General features: G+C 38.4%; 1 protein-coding gene across 6 annotated transcripts in view; it reads left to right on the top strand.

The window, feature by feature from the left end:
- Positions 1–24,152, top strand: part of LNX2 (ligand of numb-protein X 2) — a 77,723-nt gene extending 53,571 nt beyond the window's left edge. For 3 of the 6 annotated variants that reach the window (XM_070520446.1, XM_044777381.2, XM_044777379.2), the window contains exons 4-10: positions 802–1,001; positions 4,885–5,241; positions 8,965–9,108; positions 12,996–13,173; positions 15,992–16,223; positions 19,586–19,744; positions 21,599–24,152. In XM_070520446.1, coding sequence (XP_070376547.1) covers positions 802–1,001; positions 4,885–5,241; positions 8,965–9,108; positions 12,996–13,173; positions 15,992–16,223; positions 19,586–19,744; positions 21,599–21,734 — 1,406 coding nt within the window. In that variant the 3' untranslated portion in view covers positions 21,735–24,152. Of the gene's footprint in view, positions 1–798; positions 1,002–4,884; positions 5,242–8,964; positions 9,109–12,995; positions 13,174–15,991; positions 16,224–19,585; positions 19,745–21,598 lie in introns of all 6 variants that reach the window. The other 3 variants (XM_044777378.2, XM_044777380.2, XM_044777377.2) reach the window with 1 other exon arrangement.
- Positions 24,153–24,979: the final 827 nt, after the last annotated feature.

Genomic DNA, 24,979 nt, shown 5'->3' with positions numbered 1-24,979 from the left:
GCACATGCATGAACTCATTAAATGCCTGTAACTAAATTAGGACATTTTTTTTAATAGTGAGAAAACTGAGACTTGAGAGATTAATTGGTCCAGCTCATGCAGCCAGGAAATGGCTGGATGTATATCTGACTCCAAGGCCACACTTCTGACTGTCGCACTCCTCTCGTAGCAGCCGCTAATCTGACTGCACAACCCACTAGGAAATGAGCAGAAAGCCTGTAGTCAAAGATCTCAGGCGTATTTTGATAGTTGGCCCCATGTATTTACTTGTAAATATAATTTTCACTTACAAATTCCAAATTAGACTACAAATTCAAGTTTTCCCTGCCACAGCTATAATCCTTCATCTCCTAAGGCTCAGTTGTAGACCCAGCTCTTCTCAGCGTTTGCTGTGACTTCCCTCTCAACACCTATGGTGATTATATACCACGGGGTTAGTCTTTCCTTTATACTGCCGTGTATTGCTTACAATTGTGTCATGGTCCATACTGTCTCTTACCAGTTAGGACAAGATGGCATTCTCTTAGTAGTTCTTTTTCAGAAAACTGTGTTGTCCCTTGTGATCTGATACATAGTAGCTATTTGTTGATTATTTACTGATCACCTTTGGAAGAAGAAATGTTTAGCCATCTTTACATATAGATATTTTTTGTCATTCTGTTTTTCTTATCCAGTGGTATTGCTTAGTTATTAATCGTCTGTTAACATAAAATGAGTTATTTACCTGAAGATGATCAAAAATATAAAACATTGTTTTTCTTTCCATCTATTTTTCTCTCTCTCTCATTTTTAACTCAGCAGCTGCACAACAGCCACTTAGTTTACCAGAAGGCGAAATTACCACAATTGAAATTCACCGGTCTAATCCTTATATTCAGTTAGGAATTAGCATTGTGGGTGGCAATGAAACTCCACTGATTAACATTGTTATCCAGGAAGTCTATCGAGATGGGATAATCGCCAGAGATGGAAGACTCCTTGCTGGAGACCAGATTCTTCAGGTATCAGTCAATTTTAATTATTCTGTTAACTTGCACCCTTTTGTTCCTATTCATAAGTTTAAAACTTAGAAAATTGTGGTACTGCGGAACCTGAATTATATATAGGTTAGTTTTGCTGTTTTTATATGCAGAACAGATCAGAATTTATCTGTAGTTTCTCCTATTTCCCCATATAAATGGAATGTATTTTTTCTCCGTTCCTTAATTTTCAGTCCCACATGTGACTCAGCACACAGTGCTGGGCTCTTTGGGCCAGCTAGACTCTTCCTGGCTTGGACTCCATGGTTGGCTGTCTCAGGGCCACTTCACCCGGGCTGAAATCTTATTATTCCATTGGCTTTATCCTAAGTCCAGTTTTCTCATCTATCTGTTACCTTTGTTGTCTACTTTATCCTCTACTATGCTGATTACTAACATCTAGAAAAGATGCACTGTACAGCACTAGTTACTTATAATTTATACCATGGAATTTAAGAGAGAATTTAGAAATCATAGCCATCTTTTATTGGCTCCCCAATACACTCTCCTCAGTAAATAATCTAACCCTTCATTAACCCTTGATACCACCCTCACCTTCTTCTCTTTCAGAAGATGATCTTTAAGAAGAATAGCTATTCAAAAAAAAAAAAAAACTAGCTTGGGACAAGATGATATTTTATTAGAGGGCATGTTGAGACTGAGGGAATGGGGATTGTAAGAATTCTACTGTATAGGCCTGGAGTTTATGTGAACACTGGCCTGGATGTTTGCATCATGCAAGTGTAGGTGATAGCTGAAGCTAAAAGAAATGATAACTTCTGGAAGAAGAGAGAAATTTTCATAAACCAGAAAAAATATTTTCTAGGAACTCAAGCTCAAGGAGTCTTCCTCCTCGATTTCATCATTCAGTCCTTCACCATGATCTGTTGATGTCTATCATTACTTCCATTTTCCCTGCTGCCTCTTTAGGCCCTCACTGTTTCATATCTAATTTAGTACATACCCCATCAAACATCCCTGCCTCCCAACTCTGCTCTTAGATGAAGCATGATCACTGCCAGGTTAATATATCTGTAACTCTGCTTTCCTTGGGAAGATTTGACTAGAGGATCAAGACCAGACTGATTAATATTCAGCATCCTCCATGGTCTTTTACGAAGCCTGTCGTCTTAATCTTAATTCTTTCTTTTCATTTCAGGCATAGCAGTTTGTTCGTTTCCTACAGCGTTCTAGGCACTGTGTTAGTCGCTGAGGACACAGTGAAGAGCAAAATACTGTCCCTGTCCTTGTGGAGTTTATGATCAAGTGGAAGAGCCAGACATACAATCTTCTTGCTTCTCTCCAAACAACATATTCTGCCTTCTAGCCTGTTCCCATTGTCCTACAATTTGTTCATCTTCCTGCTTAAAGCTTTGCTCAGCCATTCTCACCTCTCCTTACTTTAACTGCTGATAACGTCATCTTCTCTTCCTCACTTGGCACATATTCACAGTACATGTTTAAATGTGCTCTTTCCATGGTGGTTGCAGCCCCCAGTGGCACAGATTTTGACACAGGTTTCTCTTAGCACTGTGCATGTAGTAAGTGCTCAGGAAGTGCTGAGTCACTAAGAGTGGGTTTGGGTATAAAAGCCTGCCAGGAATAGCCATCCCCTTTATTAAAACAAAACTCGGAGCTTCTAGGATTTTCAGCTCTTGAGAGGAAAGGACCTTCCACGGGGTTCCTGGCTTTCGTTTCCACTCCCACTTGCATGCTGCCTCTCTCCATGTGTCATTCTACTGTAACATTCGGCCCCAAATCCTTCCTTCACTGCCCTTCGTATGGCTGCCCCAGACTGAACTTTCAAGCAGCTTTTTATTTTTTACTGAATGCTAAGAGGAAATGGGAATACAGGGAACGTAGCTGATCCAGCTTATATAAAATGAGGTTTCTGATCCAACCACAGCCAGCTATTTACTGTATTTACTAGTAAAAGCTAGTTATTTACTGTATCTCTGTACTTGCTATCATTTATGACATTAGTACTCCAGCTTCATGAGGCTGGCACAGCTGTGTGGACACCTCAGCTACTCTTCATCCGATTCAGTGTGGAGACAATCTTACAGCTGGGCTCCCGGTGCATCCCCCGACCAGGAGAGCCAGACTGCCCTTTTCCGCAGCTTATGTAGTGCTCTTTCTTTCTCCCACTCTGGCCTTTCTGGCTGTAACTAAGTGTACATTTATTTTTGTGCTTTGTTCTTTGCTACCAGTAATGTGCTAGCATTGGGTATTGACATTTTTATACATTTCTCATTCTTTTTCTGGATTTTAAAGGTAAAAACAAATGCTTTGTTTTTGTTTGTATTTCTTTGAATACAGTTGAGGTTAAACAGTTTTTCAGTTTGGTTTGCTAATAAATTTCATCTTTGGGGTTTTTACTCTTCTATTTTAGAGAATCGTTTAGTAACATATCTGAATCTTTATACCTCAGATAAAATTATAGTTATCTGAAATTATTGACTGTCTTTTTGAGAATTAACTCAAAGCTGTAAATTTACATTTTAGGAATTCCAATGCGTTATTCTTCTTTAGGGAGGCATACATATTAATAACTGTAGTAATGATGATCTTAAGTCCAGTTTAATGATTCTAATTGAGAAGAAAAGTATAAGCACATAACCTGCTCAATGAATTCAAAAGGGTCTCTCCTATTGTGGGCCCTGAATTAATTGCTATGCTGGAGCCAATAAGTAAAGCCACACCCTTTGCCCAAATGTGGAGAATATTTATGGTCATTTCAAAAGTAAATACTTGGAAAGAAGGCTGCTTGGAATTTTTTTCTAACTGGTTATCTTCAACTTTGTATAAGCTCTGTAAATAATACAGTGAGCCAATTTGAAAATACCTAAGAGTTGTCAAAATGGTTTATTTATAGACCAAAGAGCTAGCAAGCCTAGGATTTTATTTTAGCAAACCATATGCAGTAACAGGCTGTGACTTTGGGTTTTCCACATAAAAAAATATATGTATTTCTATATAGTCACACCTACACACACATATGCGCACATGTATCTTACTCTATTCAGGAGCCTCTTTGAAAAGGAGAACTTACACTACCCTCAGGGCCTTTTACTATGAAGCCTTTTGTGCAGTTTGAAGAAAAAAATACTGCTGTTATAAATTATATTGATATGATTAAAAATAACTTTTGGAACATTATTAAGAATGGGTATTTTCAGTTTGATCAGTCATCAGTGATTTAGGCATTTTCAATTTTGAAGTGATAAAGTTTAATAAATAATGTTCTGTGAGTATTGCATTATGCTTATTCTTTTATATCTTACACTTGTTTGCTAAAGAATTAGAGTGAAATTATGATTGTCTGCTTTTCTTTAAAGTAAAAAGATTGCTTTTACTTTAAAGAAACAAAACTTAGTTTATTTTCTCTAGCTTAAGTGTATTTCATTTGGAAAGGCAAATTTGTGATCCAGTAGAACTTCAATTTCTGTTCCACTAGAAGTAGTATTTCCTTAGCACTCGTCGTGTGCTGATGTCGTCTGTTCGCTCTCGTCCTGATCCTGTCTAGTAGATGGTAAACACGTTTTACAGATGAGGAAACACACTCAAACAAGGTCTGTAATTTGCCCGAGGTCATCCGGTTAGTGCGAGGCAGAACCAAGGCCCCTAGTTCAAGACTGTCATTAAAGCTGTGATCCTAAATACTGTTCTCTACTTTGTGCGGGTCGTTGTAAGTTAATTTGGGGAACTCTGTATTTTAAAATGCCTTTAGAGTGGTTTTCTTTGTAAACAGTGATTGTATATCATTTTCACAATGTTAGTTTTATTTGGAAATGTTATATAAACATTTCTAAAAATTGGGAAAATAAAAGATTGTCATGCTTTGGTCATAATTCTTTTTTTCTAGGTCAACAACTATGATATCAGCAACGTGTCCCATAACTATGCCAGAGCCGTGCTCTCCCAGCCCTGCAGCACACTGCATCTCACTGTGCTTCGAGAGAGACGCTTTGGCAACCGAGCGTACAGCCACTCTGATAGAGAAGAGGTTTTCCATGTGGTTCTTCATAAGCGGGACTCTGGTGAACAGCTTGGCATTAAACTCGTACGAAGGACTGATGAGCCAGGTGTTTTTATTCTTGACCTGTTGGAAGGGGGGCTGGCTGCACAGGACGGGAGGCTCAACAGCAACGACCGAGTACTCGCCATCAACGGACACGACCTGAAGCATGGGACACCCGAGCTTGCCGCGCAGATCATTCAGGTAAACTCTGGACATTCATTCCAGATGCTTAGCCTTCATTGTCATGTGTCAGTATTTGTTTTCATTAGCAAATAACATAAGAATCCAGGGGATATTTGATATTTCATTAGAAAATCAAGCACAGCTACCGAAATCCTTTAATAGCCACAATAGTATAACTTCATTATAGACAGAATCTTTTCTAAAAACAACATACCCATGCACTTTTAGGCTGGCTAGTTATGGAGTGAGGGCTCTAAGGTTCCATGTGCATTTCTCATTTGCTCCTTAGGCTCCACCTAGTACCAGGCATAATAGATGGTGGTGTCCACATTTAACAGGCGAGATAAGTGAGGCTCAAAGGAGCTGTGATTACCAGGTTGTGACTTACCTGGTCTCTTAACACCCTTTTCCACTTCAGGATCCATTAAAAATAGGAGGAAAATCTTTTTTTTATTAGGAATAACTCTTATCTCTATAGTACAGAGCATTTCAAACACATCATGACATTTGTCTTCACAGTGTGCCTGTGAAGTAAGTAAGGATAGTCACTATTAGAGAAATTGGAAAACCATCCAGAGAAGATCTCCAGGTTCTGGAGCGTGCCATGGCATTTGATACTCGTATCTCCTGCAGTGTTATATAAGGGTGAACAAAAATGTGTTTGTGTTCTTAAAGTAAGCACAGCAAAACTCTATAAAGGAAACCAAGTATTAATATAATTGAACATCAGGAATTAAGGCAGGTTGATAGCCATTAAAAAATATGTATACGCAGGATCAGAAAACAATGAAAATTTAAGACTATAAGAAAACCCAGATTTCAGTCCCCTTAACTTACTCCGTTTTTTAACTTTTTGATTCAATATAGCCTTAAGAAAACACACACACACACACACACACACACACACACACACACACACACACACACACACACACACACACACCAGCCGTATTGCGTTGAGAGGAGACTCAGGTATTGGTCTCATTTCATAGACTTGAGGTTTAAAGAAACTGGATGGCTTGAAATTCCCCCACATCAGAGGCAGCCTTAGGACTTTGCCTGTGGATAGCAGCCAGCTGCTGCACTGCTGAAAATGAGTTCATCTTGTAAGAGTGGGGATTGGTGGGAGGTTGAGGGGGGGAAAGAACAGAAGAGCGTTAATCCACTCTTGGGGTTTATTAAAGGAAACAGGAGAGTTGAGTGGACTTTATGAAGTGAAAAGTCAGATCAATAAGATAGAAAGAGAAATTGATTGACTATATATTTCAGGCAATGTTAAAATACTCTTAATTCTTAAGTAGATAGTCCTCACTAAATTTCTAACCAAACTGTGGAAAATATAGATACACAGGTAGAAAATACACTTAAAATTTTTCATGATAATATATCTTATTTGGATTTTTATAATCCAGATAGTTAAATTAGTTGCATCATATTTTGTACTGTAATTTTAACCAAGCTATAAAAAACTAAAGTTTGATTTGTTTCTTTTTGAAAAAAATTAAAAGTCTTACTGTTTTTGGTACAGGTTATAAAAATAACGTGTACTCCATGTCCGAAAAGAATACTGAAGACAAAATAAAGAAGGAAATTAAAATCACATTCAGTCTAAATACCCCAACACAACATTAATATTTTGGGAGACATCATTACAAACATTTTTTATGTATACGTCCACAGATAAATAGCATGCACTTGTAGATTCTGAGTTTGCAACTTTTTCTTTTTGTCAGCAGTATCTTGTGGACTTCTTACACAAAAATAAGTATAGATTCACATCATGATTTGTAATCACAGTATCGTAGGCATGTTGTACTACAACTTATTTAATCATTCTCTTATTGATAGACTTTCGTGTTTTGATTTTAAGTTTAAAACATTTTGCTAAACTTCCCGCCAAGAAAGATCACATCATACCAATTTATATGCCCAGCAATAGAGCATGCCACTTACTTGTGAACTAAGGGTATTGTCATTTGGGCATCTTGCATTTTTCTTCTTCTTCTTTTTCTCCCCAAAGACCCCTCAGTATATTGTTGTGTATTCTAGCTGTGGTCCTTCTGGCTGTGCTATGTGGGACGCCACCTCAGCATGGCCTGATGCCCAGGATCCGAACTGACGAAACCCTGGGCCGCCAAAGTGGAGCGCACGAACTTAACCACTCAGGCATGGGGCCAGCCCGGCATCTTGCATCTTTAAAATCTCGACTTGAACAAAACTTTTCTGCTGTATTTGAAACCCTGAAGTGTTAGATGTGCACTGTTTAAAGTTAGCCTAAGCCCAAATGTTGATCTATCATTTAAATCCTAAATGCCCAGTTCAATCACATGCACAGAATTTTGTCTTTAAAAAAATCCAGAAAGATCAAAGATTTGTTTCTCTTAATAGATTTACATAAGCAAGGGTTTTCTGGTTGAAATACTGATTATAGAGTATTTGGTGGTTATGAACTGTTAAGCGGTAATGAAAATGATTCTGTACTTTGAAATAAAGTCACCAAGGGAGCACTCACCATCTCACACTGTGCGATCTGATAACGTGAAGTGTCAGAATTTTAATTACCAGGATTTTCAACATTCCACTTTTATATTTACCCTTTAGATCAAGTCCCTAGACCCTGTGCTTTGGGAGTCTGGCCTATATGTTAGGTGTTATTCTTTCAGTTATTGTGAAGAACTTGTCTGAAACTATTTAGTTAATAAAATGCTTGAATAAGCAAAGGATTTTCGATAGAGAATTAAAATTGGTTATCACTTATTTTTCAGTTTAAGAACTGAAAATAGTACAATGCTATATGTCAACTATATTTCAATAAAACTGGGAAAAAAAGGAACTGAAAATGAGTGATTTCTTAACATTATTAACTATAATCATGGAGGAGGTCCCCACTTTCTACCACAATTCCTTGAAAGCAGGCTATCATATTTTCCCATAGCAATAGTAATAAAATTGGGAATTGTGGTCACAACCAAGAGTCAGCATCAAATAACTCAGGCCTGTACATTAAAAGCAAAGGTAAAATAACCTTTAAAAACATAATAGATGGAAATCCATGTTTAAAATATAGATATGTAGATATATGTAGATATAGATAAAGGGCCTCTAAATTTAAGATGACAGTCATGAACTTGTAAAATAATTTAACATAATGCTTAAGTGTGTGTGTGTGTGTATTACACACAATATATATAAATACTAGTCTTGTTATATAGGATCTCTATAATCCTTTTTAGGACTGTTTAAGTTCATGTCCTATTTTTGACTCAAACTTAAAGCAAGCAGAAACAAAGCTGTGCATAGCTTGATTTGTTTCAAAAGTCACAATGGATTTTAATCCAGTTTTGAATAACTTCTTCTTTTTATCTTCTTTCCTTTGCTCCCTCCCTCACAATACCAAGGCAAGTCTTGAAAGGGCAAAGAAGTATTAAAAGAAAGGTACCCCTCAAGAAATCATGGGGAGCTGAGAACACGAGAAGTTTGACTGCTTTGCCGTGGTTACTTAGGCGGCAGGGCTGGGGAGGGCATGTCCAAGAGCTGCATGTGTGTGTTTTAACTGCAGAAGTTTTAAAATATTAGCTCATGAATGAACTCCCTTCCTCCCCACTAGCAGGTGCTTGTAGTCACTACCCAGGCAAGGTCTGGTGCAATTCTGAGACGTGCATTGAAAATTAACACTGCCTGTAATTTTTTTGATGAGAATCATCATTAGTGATGGTGGTACTGTATGCGTGTTTTCTCCAGGCTAGTGGAGAGAGGGTGAATTTAACAATTGCTAGACCGGGGAAACCCCAGCCTGGTAACACTATCCGAGAAGCGGGAACTCAGAGCAGCAGCAGCCAGCACCACGCACAGCCACTGTATCACAGCAGACCCAGCTCACATAAGGTGAGGTGTTTTCGTTTGTGTTTTTTAGTTCATCGCCCTCAAGGGATCATTGTTACAAGATGGTAAGATTTAAATGAGGGCTGTTACTCTGTTGGAAAACGTGAACACAGGTGTTTGGGATTGAAATGTGTAGCTTTTGCTACCTTGGAGGGTGGCTGCGTTGTCTCAGTTCCTCAGCCAACAGAGGTCCCTCTGCCAGGTGACTGATGAGAAGTGTTTGATCTTCCAGAAAAATCTTCTATTCATTTAGTCCTAGTAAGTGGGATTTATTGGGTTTCTTATTTCAATCTAACAGTTGGTTTATGTGATTCAAAAAGCATAGCGAAGACAATGATTGACAAGTGTATACCTAGCAACTGGGCAGGTTGCCTACAACAGCAGAATTAGATGTGTGAATATTAAACATATAAACCATAAATTTTGATAGGTACATGTGTTGCATATTTCCTTTTATGTTATAGCTTATACGAATGCTGCCCTAAATCATTTAAAATTCCCATATGTTGAGCTTTTTTACTGCTGCTTCCACATTTAACTGGTTTTAGAATATTTCCCTAGGTCATTTATCTGTGCTGAGAATTTTGATACTGTCTCTCTTTAGTTGCAGAAATCAAAAAAGAATGGTACTTCACTGCATTCTTGATATTATTTACTTCATTCGGCCCTTCATTTGAACTCAGTTTCTGGTAGGCTAAGACTTTTAAGACAGTGATGTTTACCTAACTATGTGAAAATGCAAGCTAAATATGAGCTTCCAAAGCCATTCTCCTTAAGTAAAATTAATTTGCTTTACTCAACAAAAACTTATCTGTTGGTCTGCTTAAAAAACATAGGAAGTTTCCTATGTGCTAAGATGGCTTCTTAATTTAAGTACAGTAATTGAAAGAATAATTACCTTTGAAATGCTGCAGGTACCCTAAGAAAGCACCCCTTAAAGGCACAAGTATTTCTGACCCATCAGGCTTATCTGGTTTTCTGAGCTTAAGTACAGACTTGTCACTGGTCTTTGGTTTAGTTAATACTTACAAAAAATTATAACCACCAACTTGTTCTTATTTCTGAACAAAAACCAAAATGTATGAAGGAAACCTATAATTTTGCCTTCATAATGGTGACTATGAAAAAGGAGTTATTGTTTTGAATAGGAATTTTGAATAGGAGTTGCTTCATATAGCTTGCTTTACAAGTTTTATATATATATGATATATATATTCCTAAAGAACTGTAATATAAGGCAAAAGTCGATTATTGAATCTTTTATGTCATTGAATTCTACAATAATTTAAGATATGAGTGTCTATGACAACATTATAATTTTAAGATAATTTTAAAAAATACTTAGTCATTCCAACATTCGCATAGAGAACTCTGCATGTTTCGTTTTGTTGTTTGTTTTGGACACACGTATTTTTCTCTCTTAACTGCTATTCTTATTCTCTTTAATTTTTAGTAACAACGTTTTAAATAGCAGTGCTGAATTATTGTTATTCTAGGTACTCTGCAAACCTAGTTGGTTAGAACAACCACAGAAAATGTACTTTTAAGTGTTAATTTAGCTGTTTACTATTAACGTACTGCATTTGTTATGTCAGATCTTGATTTAAAAAAATAAAGGTCTCTTGGGGAAAAACAAACACACAAATTTACCAAAATAACCAATTCAGACAATTATAGTTGTTAAAGTATACATTAGTCTACTATTAAACCTCTAAGTAGCTGCTTGAATAAACGCTCATGTGGTGTTGAACCTTTAGAAGGTTCCTTGAAGCGTACCACATGTAAGCTTTGAAGTTTGGTTTACTTCTTGAGGGTAAAAATGCATACATCTCAGCCACGTAGAGGGATGAAACAACCAGCCTTAATTGATTAAATATGTAAGAGCCGAAACTGCATAAATAAATATACTCAAGACTGAGTTTCATGAGTTGTCTTCATAATACAATGGTTTTTGCCCAGTTTTGAAGGGTACTAACGTAGATTTCATATATTTAGTTGGGAGACTGCCTTAAGACATTTACAAGTTTTCTACTAGGTCATAACATTTTCTAGGAATGCTAGGCTGTTATTACAAGTAGTTCCCTTGATAAAATTTCAAACATACATGAGATTCCAGGACCAGAGAAAGGCAGATGGGCCTGGAACTCCAGGGCCTGATGAACAGATCCATATTTGTTAATTCTCTAAAATAATGTCACTAGAGGAAATGTTATAATTCTGTAAATATAGTTTATATATTTCTATTGTTGATAGTGTTAATAATGTTAATAATTATCCTGTTATCTGCAACATTTTCCTGTAGTTGATAAATGTTAGAAACCTTTTGAGATATTAGCTTCCACTCTGACACTTAATGGGATAGCACCTGAGTGGTGTGGTGCATATAAACAGTGTATATACATGGTGCATCATACTGCGTGTACCTCTGTAAAACATATATAATACATATATATAATTATTATTACTAATTAATTTGCATCAGTTCAAATCCCAGTGTAGTCACTTATAGTTGTATGACTTGGGGCAAGTTACATGACGTTTCTAAAGTTGCTTCCTCATCTGTAAAATGGAGCCAATGATAGTATTTACTTTCAAGACCATTGTGAAGATTAAATGAAATAATGCTTGGCACATAACGTACCTTCAATAAATGTTAGTTACTTTTATTTTAATATTAATATTACATGTGTACATCTTGTTTTTTATTGACTTTTAAAAAAAGTGATTTTTTTTTTAAAGATTTTATTTTTTTCCTTTTTCTCCCCAAAGCCCCCCCGGTACATAGTTGTATATTTTCCATTGTGGGTCCTTCTAGTTGTGGCATGTGGGACGCTGCCTCAGTGTGGTTTGATGAGCAGTGCCATGTCCGCGCCCAGGATTCGAACTAACAAAACACTGGGCTGCCTGCAGTGGAGCATGCGAACTTAACCACTCGGCCACAGGGCCAGCCCCTAAAAAATAGTGATTTTTAAAATTCTCTTTTTCTTTCAGCTGGCCTCGTGGCTTGGTGGTTGAGTTTGGTGCACTCTGCGTCAGCGGCTGGGTTCACAGGTTCATATCCCAGGTGCAGACCTATACCACTCCTCAGCCAGGCTGTGGCAGGGTCCCCCATATAAAGTGGAGGAAGATTGGCTCAGATGATAACTCAGGGCTAATCTTCTTCAGGAGAAAAAAAAAATTCTCTTTTTCTTCCAGGAGCGTCTCAGTAATAAGTAGCAGTAACAAATGTCAGTAAAAATAGCTTTTCCCTGAGAATACAGTTTGTTGGGAAATATTTCCCTGTTATTAACTTATTCAAAAATTCAGTTATTTCATATCCTTTTGGCTTTTCAAGAAGGTTTGGAAGGTAGATTTGCTCCTGCTTCGTGAGTGAGTACTTTCATAATCCTTGTCAGTAAGAATCACAAGACAAGTCTGTAGCTTTTTTCTGGCAGTTAGTAAAATCTACATTTTACTTTTATACTACTCTGTCAACTTTTCTTTCAAAGAATAGAGGAGAAAGATGGAAGTAAAAGTAATTGGCTTGTCTTTGGAATTTTAAGATTCAAATGCATTATTTACTTTTATAGAATTGATCGTATTTTGGAGCTCAAGGAAATTATACAAATGATGTGCTTATTTTACGTTGACTTCTATATGTCAACAGTCCTGAGTGTTTTCAGTTACATAAAGTGTTACATGAAAAGCTCTGCAAAGTTTGACATTGTGGTCCACGGCGTTCAGCGTACTGTTTGTACCTGTGAAGAACTGTATATGACTTTCAGTTCTATACTAAGTGATTTTAAAAAAAGACTTTACAGTTGCCACGTAAGTTTTTACTTTCGTTTAAGCTGTCTTTTCTTCAACTATATATTATTTGTTATCCAATAAATGTTTCCTCTCATGTTTAGGATCTGACCCAGTGTGTTACATGCCAGGAAAAACACATTACTGTAAAGAAGGAGCCACACGAGTCCCTTGGAATGACAGTAGCCGGGGGCAGAGGAAGTAAGAGTGGTGAGCTGCCCATCTTTGTGACCAGTGTGCCACCTCATGGCTGCCTTGCACGTGATGGCAGAATCAAGAGAGGTAAGATGGGATCTTAAACAGTTTCACCACGTCTTCTCCATGTAGTCAACTCATATTTTTAAAAATAAAGACTATCTACAGAATTTTCTACTAAATATGGCTTTTGAAAATCCTTTAAAATGTCCTTCGCATGTGCAAGCATAAAGCCTCTCTGTAAGGTGAGGGCAGTGCTCACTGTGAAGGGAAACTGCTGAAGCTTGGTAACGGTTCCATTACTTTCTAACAGTTACTCAGCTGGTGGATTATTTTATGTTGGAAAAGACCCTCTAAGAGACCCATGCTTCCAGCATTATGGCAGACTAGATGCTCCGAAGGGTCATCCTAGTGAAGGACAATAAAGTGTCTGTGTGGGAGGAGGCTCACACAGGAGGTGGAGCAAAAGGCAGACTTAATAAAAAGATAGTGGTTCTAGGGATAAACTCGTTCACAATTTCACCTTCCCCCTCAATACTATGTAATTTGTATCGGTGGGGGTGGTAGTGGTAAAAATAGCATTCTCCATACACTTGGTTTGTTCCTGTGGAAAAGTGAGTCTTAAAGGCTGTTTTTCCAGGAATGAAGTTGGATCCCTATATACAGAAATCAACTTAGAATGTAAGAGCTAAAACTTGTAGAAGAAAACGCAAGTGTCAGTCCTCAGGACCTTGGATTAGGCAGTGGAATAGTCAAGGATTTTCTTAGGACACCAAAAACACAAGCAACAAGAACAAAAAAGAGCAGATAAACTAGACTTCATCAAAATTACAAATTTTGTGCTGCAAAGGATACCACCAAGAAAGTGAAAAGGTACCCCACAAAATGGGAGAAAATATTTGCAAATTATGTGTCTAATGAAGGACTTATATCCACAGTACATATAGAACTCTTCCTACTCAGTAATAAAACACAACCCAATTTAAAAATGGGCAAAGGATCTCAATAGATATTTCTCCAAAGAAGATATACAGATGGCCAAAGCACATGAAAAGACGCTCAGTGTCATCAGTTATTAGGGAGTTGCAAATCAAAACCACTTCAAACCTGGGGGCGCCCAGTGGCACAGTGGTTAAGCTTGCATGTTCTGCTTCAGCGCCTCTGGCCTGGCCTGGGATTCACCAGTTTGGATTCCGGATGTGGACCTACACACTGCTTGGCAAGCCATGCTGTGGCAGGCATCCCACATATAAAGCAGAGGAAGATGGGCACAGATGTTAGCTCAGGGCTAGTCTTCCTCAGCAAGAAGAGGAGGATTGGTGGCGGATGTTAGCTCAGGGCTAATCTTCCTCAAAAAAAAATTAAAAGTAGAAGAACCACTTAAAACCCACTAGGATGAATATAATAACAAAGACAGACAGTAACAAACATTGGCAAGGATGTAAAGAAATTGAAACTCTCATATGTTGCCAGCAGGAATGGAAAATGGAACAACTGTTTTTCGAAAACAGTTTAGCAGTTCCTCAAAAAGTTAAAGATAGAGTTACCATATGACCCAGCAGTTCCATTCCTAGAGAAATGAAAACATACGTCCACACAAAAACTTGTACAGAGGGTTTATAGCAGTATTTTCCATAATAGCCAAGAAGTGCAAGCAACTCAAACATCCATCAGCTGATGAGTGGATCAGCAGAATGTGGTATATGTCTAAAATGGAACATTATTTGGCCGTAAAAAGGAACCGAGGTATTGACACAAGCTGCAACGTGGATGAAGTTTGAAAACATGATGCTAAGTGAAAGAAGCCAGTCACAAAAGACCACACATGATTCCATTTATATGAAATGTCCAGAATAAGGAAATCTATAGAGAGAAAAAGTAGATCAGTGGTTGCTTAGCTCCGGGGCAAGGGAAGTGACTATTAATGGGTACAGGGGTTTTGGGGGGTGATAAAAATGTTCTAAAAATAATGTGTGACGGTTTTACAACTCTATCAGTACACTAAAAACCATAAAATTGTGTACTGTAGTTGAGTGAATTGAATGGTATGTGAACTGTATCTTAATTAGACTGCTCTTTTTTAAAAAAAGTTTGTGCAATTGTGGAATTGGAGGTCATTTTATGTCCTTATGTTATTATGTTTTTTAAGTTTTCTACAATGAGAATGTTTTGCTTTAATAATCTGAAAAATAAATGATGAATTGGGAGAGGAAGACCTTCTGTAGGCTTTCTTAGTACAAATGTTTGTGCTTCCTACAAAACTAATCCTTTCCTTCCTAACCTTTTATGTAATCCTCATTGCCCTTTTTTATTATATTACTTGGGAGAGCAAAAGACTTTTTTCTTCCTCAAGCAAGAGAAGATGTTCTAATCGCAAGTTTTATTTCTCTGTGTAGGCCCCAGGGCACCTTCTCTTTACACGTTCTCGTATGTTTGCACTGGCTGAGCTGTGTAGGGCTGACTTCATGTATAAAAACTGTGTAAATATAAAATAGAATGTATCAAAAATGTATTTCTAAGAGCAAAGGATCAAATCGTTTTGGAATGGGAAAGAACTGAGAAATCACTGACGCTCAAAGAAGAGAAATGAACGTGCCCAGGGCCTCTATACAGCTAAACCAGGGCTAGTGGTGTGGGCTTCCCGCTGAATCAGGGGGCCTCAAGCCATGCTTTATCTTATATATTATGGAATTATTTTAAATTTTTGAATTGTTTTGGAATGTTTTCCATGAATTGGACTTTTCCCCAGTATTATAAAAATGACAAAGAAGTAGAAAATGGTCTTTCACTTCATCTCACCTGAGTTGTTGGAACTGCCTTTGTTGATTCGTTGACAAAGAGCAGGATTTATGGGGAATAACCACTTGGGAGCTCAGCTCATCCTTCTCTTTCTTCGTTTGAACAGGTGATATATTGTTAAATATCAATGGCATTGATTTGACCAATTTAAGTCACAGTGAGGCTGTTGCTATGCTGAAAGCCAGCGCCGCATCCCCCACCGTGGCCCTCAAAGCACTGGAGGTCCAGGTCGTCGAGGACGCAGCCCAGACCTCGGAGGAGCAGGCGAGCACCTTCAGTGAAAACGAGTACGACGCCAGCTGGTCCCCGTCCTGGGTCATGTGGCTTGGGCTTCCGAGGTACTGACAGCTTTTTGTTGTTTGGTGGAATAATCATAATTGCAACCTCTGTTAGCATGTGACACAGTAAATTCACTCATTGAGGGGAAGAAAGGCTTTGGTTAGATAACAGGAGTGACATCAAATCGTTACCAAAGAAAATGGTCATTTTTCTTTCTTAGGATATTATATTTAAAAAGGTAAATTTAATAATAAGAACTAAAGAGTTATATCTGTTTATAAAAATGAATAAAGCCATTCTGTCTGTCCCTATTAAGGCTTTAAGTGGGCTAGCCTTGGGATTGGATGTTCAGTCTCTTGCTTAGAAAAGCTGTCATTTACCAACATTCATACTGATACATGCTTAAACTCATGCGTTTTTCACCAAAAAAGCCAGGTCAAAACGGGAAGCCTTTTTCTATCCCAGAAGACTTTCTAAAAGCCCTTCCTTAATCCTTTTAACTATCCCTAAGAAGCCAGGATATAAACTGAATTTTCATTGGACGTTGGAGTCTTTAAGACATGTCACTGGTGTTCAGGAGTAGCTGCTCCTGCCCATCTTTAGGATGAGTTTGCTGCTTCGTGACTGACCAGCCAAGACGTTCTGAAGCTGGTCAGTGTCTGGTCACGAAGCATTTGGAACCCCCGGATGATTGTTGCATAATTTGATGTTGAGCTCGGAAGAATGTGTCTTGCTATCTTTGTTTCCAAACCAGTTTAGATTCTTAATGTGCATAAGGATCCTAGAACTGAACTCTGATGAAACATTCTGACTCTTAACAAAATAGGAAAATTACTGATTCTTTAAAATAAAAATAAACAATAAGAAGGTGCCAGTTTAGGAAGGAGAAATGTATGGTGATGGATGGAACTTCCAGTTTTGGTGGTGAACACAATGCAGTCTATGCAGAAGCTGAAATATGATGACCTGGAATTTACATAGTGTTATAAACCAACATGACCTCAATGAAATAAAAAATAAATAAAAAGCCAGGTTAAAAAAATAAATAAATAAAGGTGTCACCTGAATTCAGCTCAGCATGTGAATAAAAAAAAAATAGAATGTGCCAGTTTCTGAGCCAGCTAGCTTCATTTGGAATAAATTTGTAATAATAACTGGAATTTGCGTAGTGCTCTATGGTTTATAAAGTTCTCTCACATAAGGAATAACAGAAAAAGCAAGGATATTATTGGATTTCATTTGTTGATAAATCTAACTTGCAGGCTTGCCTTCTTGGTTAAAAAAACTAAAAAGGCCCAAAACTGTGACGGAATTCATGTCTTAGGGACCTGTATGGACCTTGTATTTGGATCTTGTGGAGATTTTTTTATGACGAAGATGTTTTAACTACTTCATATCTGTTTATTCCATGCGCTAAAACTGATTAATTTTTCCCACTGAAAAGTCAACATACATTTACATGGTTGCTCTTAAATTCTGTAGAATAGTATCTAAATTGCGAAGTTTCAGCCATCAGAGGGAACCTCACTGATCGTTCAGTACTCAGCCTGGTACTTTGACCGGTCAGTTTAAACCTAGAATGTCAGAAGGGGCCCTTCACATGCTGGAGGAGGATGTTATCTCCTCGTGCTGTGCGGCTGCCGAGCAGGTCCACACCACTGCTGCTGGACGGGCAGAGACCAGCGATGTCTTGGAGAAACACTCTGGCACTGGTGCTTCCTTTCGTTTTCCTTATCTGTTATTCCAGTCTAGTTTTGGGGGTCAGCATTTTTACCTCTTGTGTTCAGAGCATTTCCTGGTGTGCCAGGAAGAATAAGAGAGATTTTAGATGAGAAATGTGCAGGATAGTAAAATCTGGTTTTGAGCCCACCTGTATGAAAAGAATACGTGTCAATAAAAGGTCAGTCTTCAGTGGATTCTCGAGGCCTCTGGTGTATGCAAACCTGTGTTCAACACCACGTGTCAGAAGGGCCGCGGCTCTGCAGGGGCAGGTGGCCCTTCAGGCGGGTTTCACGCAGCGTAGGGTAGCCGCCCAGCTTTTCCTGAAGAGGGCGGTTCTTCCTCTGCAGTCTGTTGGGGGTGTGCCAGACAACCGTTTGCTTGTTTTGTTTTGTTTTTGCAGAAGATTCAAATAATGAAAATAACCTACACTGCCCTAAAAAGCCAGGCCAATGAGTGGGACCCTGCTCCATCCCAGGAGCCCTTTTAAAAGCTCTTTCTTATCAGTAAACTAAGAAATTAGACCAGATTGGAAGTTTTAGCATATTGTATATAGCTTTATAGAATTGGCTTTATTAATAAGAAACCCTTTTTAATGGGTTAAAAACAGAAAGCTTTGGCTTAGATGCCTCCGTATCCAATTTCACCTAGAAATGAAAGATATTTTTTATGAAGAGATACTCTTTTCTATATCGTTTAGGGTTTGTTTGGTGGGATTTTTTTCTATTTTTATTTTTAAGTTTTTACTCATGGCTGGTTCCCAAATCCATAGAGCTGTGGAACCGTAAGTAGAATTTTTCTCCCTTCCTGGAGAGCATCCTCCAAACTGGCCAGTAGCATGTTAATGGTAGCATCCTAATGTCCACTCTATAAAAAGGGTGGAGGGATTTTGTTTTTCTTATTGTTTTCCAGATTGAGTTCCCTATTTTGTTGATTAAAGTTGCCTTTAAAATGAAAGCATTTTCAGTAAAGGAGGAAAGGGCAGCAGACAACTCCTCGTGGAGGTTAGAGAGTTATCCTGCATTGTTTTCGCAGCTGCCCTGCTGCACGTGTCCTCTCATTTGAGTGCTCAAATCAGCAGTACTAGACTTCTTTTGTACCACTTTTTGGAGATACAAATTGTGAAGATACAAATGGATATCAGAATTGAGGGCCTTGTTGACAGGGCAGTGAGCAAATATAGGCACAGAACCATCTTATCCAAATTTCTGAGGTCTAACTTGTAACAAGTTTATTTAAGCTTTCTGTAAGTATGTGTGTCTTCACTTGGGAAGAGAAGACTAAAAAATGTTGAAGAAATTCTAGTCTACTTAAGACTGCATCTGTCCTAGAAAATGAGTCTGCAAAACAATATATTCATGGGGCTGCCCAGTGGTGTAGTGGTTAAGTTCATGTGCTCCGCTTTGGCAGCTGGGCGTTTGCAGATTTGGGTCCCAGGTGCTTGTCAAGCCACGCTGTGGCAGCGTCCCACATGCAAAATAAAGGAAGATTGGTGCAGATATTAGTTCAGGGCCAGTCTTCCTCACCAGAAAACAAAAACAAAAGCAATAACCATTATATTCAGAAGGAAATTAAGTAGTCCTTTTGCTTTTCCCAACAATGATGAGTATAACATGCTATGGAGTTATACAAAGATGAACAGGCTATAAAAGCCTCTGCATTAATTTTTAAATTTTTTCTTGATTTTTATATTTGTTTATAGTGCCCTTCATAGCTGCCATGATATAGTTTTACGAAGAAGCTACTTGGGAAGTTGGGGCTTTAGTATTGTTGGTGGATATGAAGAGAACCACACCAATCAGCCTTTCTTCATTAAAACCATTGTCTTGGGAACTCCTGCTTATTATGATGGAAGATTAAAGTGAGTCTTGTTACATTTAATGATGTGATTCATGTTTGTTATGATGGACACAATCTAGACCAGGGGTCAGCTCCAAATTCAGCCTGTTGTCTGTTCTTATAAATAAAGTTTTATTGCAACATGGCCACACTCATTCGTTTACGTGTTGTCCGTGGCTGCTGCTCAGGTATAGGGCAGAGTTGGGTCATTGTGGGCAGAGACCATATGGTTTGCAAAGCCTAAAATAATTGTTTACCAACTGACCCTTTACAGAAGAAATTTCCAATCCTGCTCTAGACTGAAGCATTACCTTTACCCTCTTGCCACTCATAGCTGTATTTTTGTATGCTAATGACAGGAACCAAACCTGAGTCATTTCATTGGACATATTGTGATATGACAACTGACTCTGAGCAATTTTTCCACACAGCCCACTCAGGTTCAGTCCTATCATTAGATGGCTCTGCTTTATTTTTCTCCACGGCACTTGTACCTGCCTAACATTATATTTATGCGAGCTCCACAAGGAAGGGATTTCGTTGCATTTGTTGTTGAATCCCTGGCAGCCATAACAGTGCCCTGCATTTATAGTAAGGTCTCGACAAATATGTGATGAATGAGTGTGTGATAGCTCACAGTGTGCTGGGCACAGTGCTGAGTGCTATGCGTGCGTTATTGAATCTTCTTAACAACCCCTTGAGGTAAGTGGTGGTGGTGTTGTTACTCCTGTTGTTCAAACACGATAACTGAGGCTTGGAAAGGTTGAGAAACTTGCCCACAGTCAAATGGCTGAAAGTGGTTGACTGCGATTCACACCCAGAGCCTTTGCCATTAACCCCTCTGCTCGTGCCGCCACCGGGCAGAACGTACTCACTCAGCCTGTGTGCAGCCTCTCTTCTTTTCCAAAGCTCAGGCTCCCGGAGAGGAAAGTGGTGGTGTATCGAGAGACTGTATAAGCAGAGAGGACATGGGTGCTTGGCAGTTCTTAGTGCCTAGTGTTTGATGAAATAAAAGCACCAGTTCTTAAAAAGTAGATGCTGACATACTAAACAGAATGCTGCACAAATGGAGAGTTTACTCTGTTTGCAAAGAGAAAGTGACATCTAAATCCTACTGTGAGAAGTTGGTCAGGGTTAGTGTGCTCCAGATCAGTCTCATATTGACAAAGATGGAAACAAATCATCATTTTAGGAGGAAAGAGGAGGGGGGAAATGAATTAATCATTCTCTTAGCTAAGTTACTCAACCATGCTGCATCTCAATTAATTAGTTTATAAATTTACCTTCCACCTACTTCTGAAAAGAAATTAAAGGAGCTAACAATAAAATAACATATTACCGACTAAAAACCAAAAGTCAGAAAGCATAGAAAGATTGTCAGATTCATCATTCATTCGTGATAATTCTGCTTGGAGGGCAGTGAACATAACAGCTGAAAGAAGAGGAGGTGTCGGTCTTACTCTCAATTTAATTGAACACTCGAAGGTGTGAGCTCTAAGAATGAACAGAGAAATAGCCAAAATAATAAACAAGCCCCTCCAAATGCATTTGGTATTTTTTAAAGGGGCAGTAGGTTTATTCTTCTAATTATATTTTGCTTAAACTTAGCTGAAAATTATTCCGCTTGCCCTTGAAATCACCCACCAGCTACAGGAGAGGTTGGCACAGAGGTGTCCTTGATTGGCAAGGGGAAGCCAGTGTAGGCTTAAAAATCAACCCAGAATGTTTCTCAAGATAATCATACATCCTAATCTTTGACAGTTAGTGGTTAAGTGAAACTGTGCTTTTCATGCTAAACAAATCTCAGTGAGAGTAATGTTTTTAATACCCTGAAAACAGTAACAGTCTGTTTCTGTTTCTGTCTGTCCTTGTCCAGGTGTGGAGATATGATCGTGGCCGTGAACGGCCTGTCAACTGTGGGCATGAGCCATTCTGCGTTAGTTCCCATGTTGAAGGAGCAGAGGAACAAAGTCACTCTGACCGTTATTTGCTGGCCTGGCAGCCTGGTGTAGATTTTGAAATTGGTTTTGAGTCAAACGTCTTCCTTCTGTAGGTTTTGGAAAGAAAACCCTTTAGTTTCATTGTATTTCCGGTTATTAGGAGCTCCTGACACAGCTGGTATATGCAGGGCCAAAAACCACTAAGATTGTCCTTTTGTTATTATTTAAATGTTTTTTTCCTCAAGTTAGCCACATTTCTTTCAAGTTGGAAACAGTCTTCCACTAACCCTTGTGAGTTCGCATTTTCAGAATTCAGACTCACAGTGGTCAGAATGGGACCTGTCGTGGTGGAAGCAGTCCGCCCAGACTGTGACCCAGCCACAGTGGTCAGAATGAGACCTGTCCTGGTGGATGCAGTCCGCCCAGACTGTGACCCAGCCACAGTGGTCAGAATGGGACCTGTCGTGGTGGAAGCAGTCCGCCCAGACTGTGACCCAGCCACAGTGGTCAGAATGAGACCTGTCCTGGTGGATGCAATCCGCCCAGACTGTGACCCAGCCACAGTGGTCAGAATGGGACCTGTCCTGGTGGATGCAGTCCGCCCAGACTGTGGCCCACCCAGCTGGATTGCTGTTGGTTCTGTGTTTTCAGTGACTGAATCAGAAAATGTATTCCACACGCCCCAAGACTGGCAGCAGTGAAGCCTGTAGCAGTAGCATTTGCTGCCTCTGTTGGATGTGGTGCTGCCATGAATGGATACATTTTAAATTTGGACGATAACTCTTTCCCATTCTTCATCGGTGCCAACATTTCAGAACTTTGTACTGCTTATGAAGAGACTTTTGTGGCTTATTTTATTTCTACTTTAATCCCTCAGTGCTCATAGATGATGAAGACAAAAGTCTGATACCACTAAGGAGATTTTAAAAAAATAACTTAGCATTATTAGCATAGTAGAGAATAAAAGATAATGTTACCCAGTGACAAAAGAATTTGGGAGGTAATTATAGTGTAGTGCTGGAGAGGGTAAAAGATGCATTTACTTGAACGGTCCAAAAGCATTAAAGGTTCATTTCCAAAGGAATGCTTTGTTATGTAGGAAAATTTTGAAGCAGTTTTTGCTAAAAATCATTTTCTAGAGTTTGTATTATACTTATCAGCAAACTTGGCTGGAAATGTTTTTGTGATTTATGCAATTAAGCTAGATGTTAAAGATAAAATCATATTGCTATTAAATACACACTTATATATATCACAGCTAAGTAGGAGAAGGTAGACCTTTTTAATTTTATTGTTATAAAAGTCTTGAATGTTTTAGAAACCCTTCTTTCCCCCTATTCTTTCGTTACTTATGAACTTAAGTATTTCAAGAAAAAGTCTGAAAGTTCTTTCTTTTTTGTCTGAAATAGATTTTAGATGTGTCTTAATCAGTTCTTGGTCACTAGACTATTTTGTATTTTTTGAAATGTTTTTGAAAATTATGACCAGCTCATTTTGTTTGTCCTTTATTCAACATGGTTGTCCTTTGGAAGAACACATAAAGAAGTGAATAAGAGAAAAATATCTTTACCTTATTAATATTATGCATACTTGAAGAAAGTTTCACTTAGAAAGCTAGTTCAGAATCTGAGCTAATTTACAAGTGACCTCTGTAATAAATGATATTGATTATCAGAGAAGAATGTATTTCAAAATACTACAGTATATTATGAAGCATGACCACTTTATTTTCAAACTTAGCAATTGCATTGCTGGGGTTTATTGTATCTGTAGCATGTCACTGATTATTCCAGTTAGTTTTATAATGATTTTTTTAAACATAGCTCTTTTGAATAAATAAGAAATGGCAACACTAGTTGTTACTGACTTGTTCAACCCCTTAGCTACACTGTATGGTCGAGAGATAATGAAGATACAGTGGGACGCCCCATACAGTATATTACTGTTAGGCGATGATTGGCTTTTGAAGCAATTTGATATTGAAATGTTTTGATATTCTAATTAACATGGAACAAGTTTTTTTCCTGCTCCCCAAATAGAATTTTGCAGCCTACTTTGCTATTTTTTTAAACATTTTCTAAGAATGCATCATTTCTTGACCAGTGGCCATCCATCAACAAATATCCTAATTGCTACTTTGTTATATATAAAATGCTTAGATTGAACCTGGTGGTAGAATCAGTATTTTGAAAGAAGAAATTTTTTTCATTATTATTTTTATCATGGAAATCTTGAAATCAGCTTAAACTAATTTGGTTTTATTACAAAAACTATAACTTTTGGTCAGAATGATATTTGATGATGGAGACTTGTTCAGATTTTATTGTTACTGTTGGAATATTTTAATTTTCTCATTTTAAGCGTAAGTAGTTAAATATTTTGATTTGTTCTGTGCCTTCGGTTTAAATTATTTCAGGATTTTTCAGAGGTGTTTAAATAACAGTGTGACAATCAGTCAGGGTGGAAATAAAAGTCATCGTTTCCATAACAGTGACATTGTCTCTTTTCTTGAACAGCAGATGTTGCCTCAACGTGTGATCTTTACTTTTGTTTGTGGCACCACTGTCGTCATTACAATATCCCAAGCTTGAAACCTCAGGATTGCAAACCCATCTTCTAACTCTCATTCCTGTAGGCACAACACATATGGTCCCTCCTGGCTCTTGGGATTTTTGCCTGTCGGCACGTCTAGACTCGCGTTGTCCAGTACATGGGACTGCTGAGTGCTGGAAATGTGGCTAGTCTACGTGTTGAAATGATAATACGTTGGATGTATTGGATTATATAAAATATATTATTACAATTAATTTCACCAGTTTCTTTACTTTTTTTAATATGGTTACTAGAAAATTTTAAGTCACATATGTAGCTCACCTTGTATGTCTAATGAACAGCAGTGCTGGCCTCCTCAGCTTTGCATTGTCACAGCACTTACCAGGCCAGGCACTCCTGACATTGTGGTTTCTCTTCTTCTAGAGCCTTGATCATTCCTTGCATTAAAAAAATTTTTTTAGATGAGAGAAAGAAAGTTGTCTCCCGATTTCCTGGTAAATTAAGTTCAAACCAAGGCCTCTGTGATCTGACTCCTAATCGAGTTTTCCACTCGGCTCTGCAGTCCCGTTTGCCCTTGGCTGCCCCGGCAGGCTCCCCACACTCTCTAGGTTCTGCCTCCACACACATGCCTGTGGTGTTCCCTCTAATGCTTCCCTGGCATGCTTTCCCTCCTCTGCATGTTCACATGTCCCACATTTGGAGGCGTGGCTTGAACACTGCCCCATCCAGCTCCCTCCTGCCTCCACTCCCCACTTTCGAGAGAA

Source organism: Equus asinus, chromosome 11 (assembly GCF_041296235.1).
Source record: "Equus asinus isolate D_3611 breed Donkey chromosome 11, EquAss-T2T_v2, whole genome shotgun sequence".
Lineage (NCBI taxonomy): Eukaryota > Metazoa > Chordata > Mammalia > Perissodactyla > Equidae > Equus > Equus asinus.
Note: the sequence above shows the minus strand (reverse complement) of the source record. Positions and strands in the feature narration are given on the sequence as shown.